Source organism: Psammomys obesus, unplaced genomic scaffold, assembly GCF_907164565.1.
Source record: "Psammomys obesus unplaced genomic scaffold, mPsaObe1.curated_primary_1811, whole genome shotgun sequence".
In the NCBI taxonomy this organism is placed as follows: domain Eukaryota; kingdom Metazoa; phylum Chordata; class Mammalia; order Rodentia; family Muridae; genus Psammomys; species Psammomys obesus.
Genome location: NW_026588752.1, coordinates 7,191,086 through 7,200,595, shown reverse-complemented (window position 1 = coordinate 7,200,595; position 9,510 = coordinate 7,191,086). Strand labels below are relative to the sequence as shown.

The 9,510-nt window shown below is 51.6% G+C and overlaps 1 protein-coding gene across 1 annotated transcript; it reads right to left on the bottom strand.

The window, feature by feature from the left end:
* Nucleotides 1–432: 432 nt before the first annotated feature.
* LOC129674437 (tryptase beta-2-like) lies at nucleotides 433–7,883 on the bottom strand. The gene is given in 8 exon segments (XM_055604394.1): nucleotides 433–587; nucleotides 590–641; nucleotides 695–870; nucleotides 995–1,223; nucleotides 1,225–1,261; nucleotides 1,375–1,540; nucleotides 1,663–1,833; nucleotides 7,838–7,883. Coding segments are annotated over 8 exon segments (1,032 nt in total).
* Between the last annotated feature and the right edge of the window lie 1,627 nt (nucleotides 7,884–9,510).

The following is a 9,510-nucleotide window of genomic DNA, read 5'->3' as shown; positions in this document are numbered from 1 at the left end:
CCAGAGCCCACACAAAGGTGGCTCTGAGGAGTTATCTCTGGCCTCCACACATGCACTGTGGCATGTACATTATTAGACAAGCACATGCTTAATGTGTGTTAAGCGTTCATATGTGTTTGTTTAAAGTGAGCTCAGTCTTGGGTGCAGGAGCTGTCCCACCCAGTACAGTATGCCAAGCCTTGTGGGCTAGGATCCCACACAAAAGCATCACAGCTTTCTGGGACCCTCCATTTGCCCCGGTGACACCCACAATGAAAACAGCCATCCCCATAGCTGTTTTAATGTACTTTAATGAAAGAGAGTACCCAGTACAACTGCATGGAGCGGGAGGTAGAGGGGACAGGAGTGACCAGAGGCTCCGATGGGACTCAGAGGGAGAACCAGAAGGAAGACGGGGGAGGCAGGGGTTCTACCTGGGTGGGAAGCAGTGAGTTAAAGACAGCGGGAGCCTGGCTCTTCCCTGACCCTGGAGGCAGCCCAGGAGTGCTCAGGGACATATCGGCAGATCCAGTTCAAGTAGTAGGTCACACGGGTGTAGATGCCAGGATGGTTAGCCTCCGCACAGCCCTCACCCCAGCTGACCACAAGGCTTGCAGCCAGGCACCCTTCACTTTGCAGACCAGCGGCCCCCCTGAGTCGCCCTGAGGAAGACAGCGCTCCATATGGAGACTGGATGGGGTGGGGTGCAGGGGGCACACAGCCCCCCCTGGCAAGAGTCATTTCTGGTATTTCCAGCACACAGCACATCATCACAGACAATGAGAACATTATCTCTCGTGCAGAGGCCAGTGTGGTACTTGCAGTCACAGAGGCTGTTTTCCACAATGGGGACCTTCACTTGCTTCAGTGGATGAGGTGGAGGGAGGGGCTCTGGGGTGAGAGAAGAGCAGCCTTTGGGAGAGATCATCAGCAACCATCCCCGGCCAGCCCTTGGAACCCTTGCCTACCCTCCAATGTTGGGGCTTGGCGAGACCTACTCTGCCTAACGGGCAGCCATCATTATCAATGTCACCCCAACCTGTCACCCAGCATGATGTTCCTGAGGGGAAGGTCTCCAAGGCAGGGGGCAGGGATGTGGAGTGGATATGGGTGGAGACATTCACAGGGTCCCCAAGCTCCAGCAGGGCACTCTCTGCCCCAACCTCAGCCGTGTAATAGCTGGGGTGTGCGATGACCCTGTTCACAGGCAGCAACTGGTGCCCATAGTGCAGATGCTGCTCCCGGAAGCTGCACCCGGAAGAACTGTGGGCTTCGGATGTGCCTAGAAAAGGACAGTCATGGCTTGGAAGGCTCCAGCCTGGACCTCAGGATCACTTGGGGACTGTGGAAATAATCTTGATCCCATCCCACCGAACCGGGCTCAGGGAGACTCACAGTCCCACCCAGTGTGCCACAGTAAGCACCCACTGTGGGTGGATGACGGAGCCGACACAGAAATGCATCCAAAAGTTGAGTTTAAATCTCAGGCTTGCCTGCCAGGGCCACTTACTCTCAGAAGCCTCGTGACCTCCCATGATGCCCACTCGCTGCTCAGCTGGGCCTGGAGAAGGACAAGGAGCAACCTCGCTGCCCTTCCTGTATTGGAGCAGCTATCCCTGGGATTCTCCAAACTCCCCCATAGCCTGTGGCCTGTGACAGTGAGGGAGAGAGACAGGGACTCACGAGAGGCAGTGTGCAATAGGCTAGCCGGGAGGGACAGTGCCAGCAGCAGCAGCAGCAGCAGCAGCAGCAGCTTTAGCATCTGGAAGCAGTGAGGAGAACAGCCTGAGTCCAGCTGGGAGGCAGGGCTGAACTGAAGCTGGCAGAAGATCAAGTCCAGAATGGAGCCAGAGCCTGAGATGGAGGGTGGGTTCAGCCCAGGAATCTGGGGTCTTGGAGCACCAGGTCACAGATGTCACAAGCTTGGTTACTCTGCTTTGGGGTGACATACAGATGCCAGGGGCTCCGGGAAAGGACTTTACCTTGGCTGTCTCTGCTCCCCTCTATTTTGCCTGTTGCCCTTTGCCTTTTCATTTTTCCAGACCAGAGTGCGTGAGAGGAGGAGCACGCCACCCTCCAATCCAGACATGAAGAAAATGACTTAGATCAAAGGCCCCCATGTAGCATGTCCCCACCACCCAGATGCCCTTCTGATGCCTGCGGGTCACATGGCTGAGTGCACAACCAGAGGACCAGCCACGCACACCCTGCATGGAGTCTTGCTGTTTTAGGCTATGAAAGGCAGAGATCCAACTGGTCTCTCTCAGGGCCCACCAGGTCTGCTCTGTGTCTTGGGGTCTCCCACCATGGACAGAGCACTGCATACCGAGGGTCCCTCTCAGCTGAGCAGGCATCGCTCAGATGGCACTCCTTCCAACTGTTGAAATGGGGATCTTGTCCCCTGTCCAGGGATGCAGAGGACATCTAAATGTTGACATACTCCAACACATTTCCCAGGAGAGACACAGGACCACCCCCAAAAGCAGCAAGGAGGTGCAATGGGTAACAGTCATTCACCTGAAGTCCTCCGAGTCCTTGGGGTCAGGCTCAGCTTTCCTGAACAGTTTTGGGAGAGAATCACATGAATCCCCTTATCAAAATAGGAACCAGCCTATTTTGGCAGAGAACTGTGCCAAGCATCCCGTTGGTGCAAGGGGCCCTACTGTCCCATCACACACAGCTCTACAGATAATCCTGCAGTGTGACCTCGGGGCCTTATCTGCGCAGGTCTCCTGATGTGGCAGGCTGCTTATCAGGCAGCTGATGAGCTGAGCCTTTCATAGGGCATTTCATCAGCTGAGGAGCAACACATGCAGAGGAGAGAAATCTGAGAAGAGGCTGCCAGCCTCCCCTCAGAAGACACCCCACCTTAAGCCACCTCCATTCCCCTACAGGGCTAGGGATGACCACTGTCCTACCTGCCTATCCACCCCACCGTCTGGATTCTCTGGCCTGCAGGTCAGGGGTTTACAGTTCTCTCCTCACCCGGAACTCCTGTCCCTCACCAGCCTGGTCCCCACTAACACCTCCTGGGTTTCTCTGAGGGCTACCCAGCCCTGCTCTCTGCACACCCCAGGGCATATTCACCTGGACCCCTTGGGTAGTGCAGGGCAGGCTCACCCTCTTACAAGACACCCCCAACACACTCTAACAGGAAGCTGACAAGGCAGATCTACAGGCATTCAAAGATGGCAAGGAGTCCTGAGGACATACGGGAGGCTCCAACCATGGAGGGCCCAGAGGGGTTAGGGCCTGCAGCCACCATTGAGGGGCTGTGGATCCTGGTACTCCAAGGAATTCTGACTGGTTCAGGCCTGAGATTAACCCAATCAGTAGCTAATGTAAGGAGGCGAATGTGGTGGCTCATGCCTATAATCCCAGGAGCAGGGTTGAGATCTGGACTGCATAGCAAGATCCTGGCTCAAAACAAAATTCAGAAAGAGCAAGGCTTTCTCAGCCTCTCAGATTCTGAGAAAATGTGTTGCCAGCGTCTTGGCTACCCTACAATCGGAAGAGAAAGCTCTTTCCCGGGAAGAACATGATCTAGGTCTGCATCAAGGAAGTTCTGGTACTGGAAATAATCTTTAAATGTGAACTTTCAAAACATTAGCTGAAAGTGATGGTTTAAAGAAACCACAAACACAAGACAATCTATTACCCTCACAGCTAGTACTAGAAAATGGTATTGACTTCCAAGTCTATTTCCCAGTTATCGGGGAAGTCTGACTGTAACCTGATCCTGTGTGTTGCAGCCTTGCTAAATTTGGGCATCCCTGCGTTAGCAGAACCCCGAGGCTTTCCTGTGCCACAGCCATCTGCAAAGCTTGGTTTGCTCCTCGTGCCACAGTCGTCAGTGTCTCCAGCAGAGGGCATGCCAGGCCAAGGAGGAGGCTGTAGGGAGCCCTCTGGGCCAACTGCCCAGGTGCAATGCTAACAGGGACTCCCCTAAGCCACCTGCCTCTTAGGCATTGACATTGAGCTCCGGCTATGCTAGGGACCCCCAGGCTTGTAATAGAAGACCCTAGGAGTGAGCAAGCATAAACTGAGTGAACCAGGATGGGCAGACTCTCTACATCAGACCTTGCCCGGTAACCTCACTCTGAGCCTTAGTTTCCCTATGGAGAGAGAGAAGGCAGGTACCCAGAGACGGAACTGGAGGCAGAAGCAGGGCTGCTGGAGCCCTATACCGACCCGGTGTGTGACTTTTGCCCTCTTTTTTTGTCTGGGGGAGAGGAGGAGGGCAATGTAGACCAGCAGCCCAAGATGGAAAGGAAGTAAACCTGGGACCGTTCGGAAGAGAGTTGTAGCCAGGGGTTTGCGGGTTTCGTTGTAGCTACAGAGACATAGATGTGAGGGGTGAGTGTGTGAACAGGGATGCATGCATCTGTGTGTGTTGTAGAGCACCGTCCTGCCAGACGACAGCCATCGTCTCTATCAGAACAGCTCTGAACTACTTACAAAAGTCTCCCAAAAGCAGGCATGTTAACTGTTGATTTCTTCGTATAAAAAAGGAATAAGCCAGGAGGTAGTGGGCACGCCTTTGATCCTAGCTTGCAGAGGCAGAGGCAGAGGCAGACAGGTCTCTGAGGTTGAGGCCAGCTTGGACTACAGAGTGAGTTTCAGAACAGCCAAGGCCACACGGAGAAACCCTGTCTTGATAAACACAAAAGAAGGAGAAATAGAGGAGGAGGAGGAGAGAGGAGGAGAGAGGGTTGTTAGATTTCGATTTTCTGGCCATATCTGTGTGCGGTTGTGTCCTGAATTCACATAGCTTCATGGGCTCGGCGTTACTAGTGTATATAGAGTAGGGGAGGTTAACTTGGGGACGGGGGGGTCTTTTTCCGCGTTGAGGTGAGACTGTTGGACTGCTTTGCCGTCACCCTCCTGTAAATAATCCCTTATCCACGTTCTGTAAGTAAGTTCAAGAAACTCATTGTTTCCCTAAGCTTGACTTTGGAATCACACTTTGATTTGTCACAAGTGTCCTTATAAGGAAAGGGGTGGCATTTGTTTAACTCTTCCCAGGGAAAGAGTTCACTGGATAGTATGTGTGCCCATGCACATTGCATAAGCACATGTCTGTGTCTGTGTGCCTGCATTGTGTATGCAGACATACATGTGTATTCCCTGGCTTTGTCTGCTGAGAAGGATGCAAATGAAGACACTCCAGGAGCTACAGGTAGCACCCATCCCTAGATACGGGTTTCTAAATATTATTTGCCAGTGGAAGGAGCCGGACTTGATGGAGAAGTTTCTGGACCAAAAGAAGTACAATATGAGCCTGCAATTATTTGCATAATTAGATAATGTAAAAGAGATGGAGCAGGAACATAAAGACAGATGCCAGCTTGCAGGAGGCCCCAGAGTACTGTTCAGAACCCTGCATAGCAAATAGAAACTGGGGGAAAGAAACACGTGGAGATTCATTGACTAAAATAGAAGATCATGAGTCAATGTAGTTATAGATAAGTGAATAGATGATTGAAATTCTGTTAAGAAATCAGCTAGAGTTTCGCTCTCCACCGGAAGTGCATGGCTAAGCGTGCAGTAATTAAAGAGGGGACGGAGGAACTTTTCCTGGGGAGGCTGAAGGCCTCTTATCAAAACAACAGACATCAGGAACTGAAACGACAGGCACTCGATAAGACCCAGCTAGGACTCAGAGTCACATCTGCGATGTTATCACCAGATGTCTGCCTTCAGCCTAATTGTGAGAAACATCAGACAGCCCTGCGTGAGCGGCATGCTACAGAATGGATCCTCAGAAAGTTTGGGGTCAGAAAAGGGACCGAGTAGCCCAAGCGCCCACTTTAGACTGTCGGGGATAGAGAGACCAAGCACACCAGGGACTCTAGGCTGGCTCCCCGCTTCCACAGTCCCACTGAGGTGGTAGCTGGGTGCCAAGCAGTGCTGGAGAATCCCTCCATGGCAGCATCTTCAGATGTGCCCTGACTCAGGTGGCTGTAGGGCAGCACAGTGGATGGATGGATGGATGGATGGATGGATGGATGGATGGATGGATGGGTAAGTAGGTAGGTAGATAGACAGACAGACAGATAAAGGACCTGGCAGTGAAAATCTGAAGAGCCCTCACATAGTCCAAACTTTTAAGTGGTCCAGAAACAAAATTCTTTGGATCAGACACATGGCACTTCTGGACATTTCTAACTGTATGAAATTGTGTGTTTGCATGTTCATGTCCGTGCAAGGGCGCATATATGTCATTCCTCAAACATATTGTCCACTTTTCATTTCTTTCTTTTCTTCCTTCCTTCCTTTTTTTTTTTTTTAGACCAGCTCTCCCAGTGGACCGGAGCTTGCCAAGCAGGCTAGCTGCCCGACGAGCCTCAGGCATCCACCATGTTCGCCTCCCCAGCACTGGGTTTATAGGAGACCACATTCAGCTTTTTGTGTGTGCACTGTGGGGATCAAACTCGGGTCCTCATGCTTACACAGCAAGCACTTGCCTGATCCCCCCCCCCCCCCCCCACAGCCTGACTGTGTTAAATTTCAAACTGTATAACAAAGTCTGACAAAACCAAGTTGTGGTGAACCAAGCCGCTGAAGCTGCGGCCTCTGCGCACAGTGCGTGGAACGTCGTGAGAGCTACCTGCATGGCGGAACTGGTGACATGCTTTTGCAGGGAGGTGGGACAGGTGGCTTGAGCAGGGTCTCACTGTGCAGCCCTAGCTGTCTTGAATGTGATGCATCCATAGCGTTCTGAGACCACTACCCCTGTCTACTTACAAAACAATGTCCCAAAGGAGAACCTAGACCTTTAAACAGTCACTCGTTCTTCCTGCCCCTCAGCCTCTGCTACTTCCTGAACCTATGGACTTTCCCATGAGTGGAATTATACAACAAATGCATGAGCCTGTGTGTTTGGCTTCTTTGGCTTAACAGAGCTGCAGGCAAATCCATGGTGTTCTTGGTTGAGCCAGTGTTTCCTTTCTTCTGTGGCCAGCAGTCTCTTGAAAATGTGAGTGTGCTGGGGAGCGGGGAGGGCGTGGAGGGTCAGTACTGCACTCCTGTAATCCCAGCACTCAGGGAGGCAGAGGCAGGTGGATCTCTGTGAGTTCGAGGCCAGCCTGCTCTACAAAGTGAGCCCAGGACAGCCAGGGCTACACAGAGAAACCCTGTCTCAAAAAAAAAAAGAGAGAGAGAGAGAAACAGAAAGAAAGAAAATGTGTGAGTGCCCTCAATTTGTTCATTAATTTCTTCAGTGGCAGCCAGTTTTTAATAGTTTCTGCCTTTGACTATTAGGAATAGTTCTGCCGTGAACATTGTGTTGCTGTATTTCAATGCTTGTTTTAAACTTGACCACCAGGCCAGCCTCGTTATGATGAGAGGCACTGATCACCAGTGTTAATGTGACTGAATTTGGACTCTCCTGAAGAGAAGTGTCCGGGCAAGTCTGTGAGGATGTACGTCGGGAGAGGATGGGGAAGAGAGGAAAGAGCCCCCTGAGTGTGGACACACCATCGGAGGGCTAAGGATCCTGGGCTGAATGAAAAGGAGGAAGGCTGAGAGCCAGCTGAGGAGCATCTTCCATCATGTCTCTCTGCTTCCTGATCGCAGATACAGTGTGACGACTCCGCTCCCACCACCATCATGAACCTCATCCCTTCTCAAATCGTGAGGCAAAGTCAATCTTCCCCTAAGTTGCTTCTGCCAGGTGTTTTTATCACAGAAAGCAACCAACACAGGGTCTGCTTTTGACCTTGCATGTTAGGGGAACCAGTCGCCCAGACTACCAGTGTTTTCTATCGTAGACGAAGAAAAGGGAGGTGCTGGGGCATACAGTTATCTTTAACTTAGTCCTCGCAGGCTGTTCCTCCCAGCAACCACTCCACTCTACATTCCTGTAGCTGCACCCGGGCCTGAAGCTGCTCGCCTCGTCTCATCGCTCTCAGCATGTGCTAAGTTCCCTTTTTAATGATTTGATTTCATTTTAACTTTAGGGTTTTTTTTTTAATCCATGTGTACACAGAAAGAGAGAGAGAGAGAGAGATGCACACAGACATGCCACAGCGTATGTGTGGAGGCCACAAGACAATTTTCAGGAGTTTGCTCTTTCTTTCCACCATGTGGAGCCCCAGGGCTCCGACTCGGGTTTGTTGGCAAGCGCCTTTACACAGCGAGCCATCTTTTTTTCCAACAGTAAAAGTTTATTTTCAATATTTTTATTGAAAATGTATTTTCTCTCATACACAGTTTCCCTTCCCTCCTTTTCTCCCAGCTATCACCCACCTACTTTCTCCCCCAGACCCACTGCCTCTCCATTTTCTCTTTAGAAAAGGGCAGTCCTCCAAGAGATGACAAAACAGGATAACACCAAGACAAAGCAAAAGCCCTCATATTGAGGCTGGGCAAAGCAGCCCAGGAGGAGGAAAAGCGCCTAGAGCAGACAAAAGTCAGAGATACTCCCACTCCCACTGTTAGGAGTCCCACAGAAACGCAAGCAAACAGCCTGTAAGTATCCACAGGGGACTGGCTCAGACCCACGCAAGCCCCCTGCTTGCCGCCTCAGTCTCTGTGAGCCTCTGTGAACTCAACTTCGGTGATTTAGTGGACCATGGTCTCCTGGTTTCCTCACCCCCTCTGACAGGAGTCATCTCGTTCCTTCTCCTCTTCGGTGGGGTTTCCCAATTTCCTAGGGGAGGCACCGATGGAGACCTCCAATTTAGACTCTCCAATAATATCTAGCTGGGGGGCTCTGCACCTGTTCTCATCTGCTGCTGCAGGAAGTCTCTCTGGTGGTGACTGGACAAGGCACCAGTTTATGAGGATAGCAAAATATCATTAAGAATCATTTCTCCTTTTTTTCCCCCAGTTGTGTTTGACTCAACCCTCGGACTCTGGGCTATCCACTCTCCAGTTCCTGACCATCCAGGTAGTGTAGGGCACAGGCTCAAGTTAAACCAAACATTGGTTGGCCACGCCCACAAGTTCTTGTGGCAAGATTTCCCCCAGCACATCTTGCAGGCAGGACAGATTGCAGGTGGAGGGTGTTGTGGCTGGGCTGGTGCCCAGGTGTCTCTTTCTGTGACTTGCAGAGACTAGATCGTTGGGCTGAAGGCTCCATGCAGGCACCAGCTTAACCTTTCAATGAGCTGTGTGGATGTTGTCCTCCGGCAACTGGGCCCCACTGTCAGTTTTCAGAGAGGGATCTTCTGTCCTAGCATCAGCCTGAGTTGTTTAGGGATCATGATGGAACCCCCTCAGCCAACAACTGAATGCAGCCCAGTCTCACCACGGGAAGGAAGCCGTGCCTAGCTACAAAAGATGGCCAGTTCAGACTCCATACCCTCCATTAGCAGGAGCGTCCTCATGGATTCCAGGACGTTTCCACTAGGTCTGCACATCACCACTGCAATGCTTCCCAATTCCAGCTGTCTCTCCCCACACTCTCTCTCTCCATCCCCATCCCCTCTCCATCCTGATTCCTCCAGCTCCCATCCCCATCTGCCCCCAGTCCACCCACAAAATTTATTCTATTTCCTCTTCCCATGGAGGTTCATATGTTCCCCT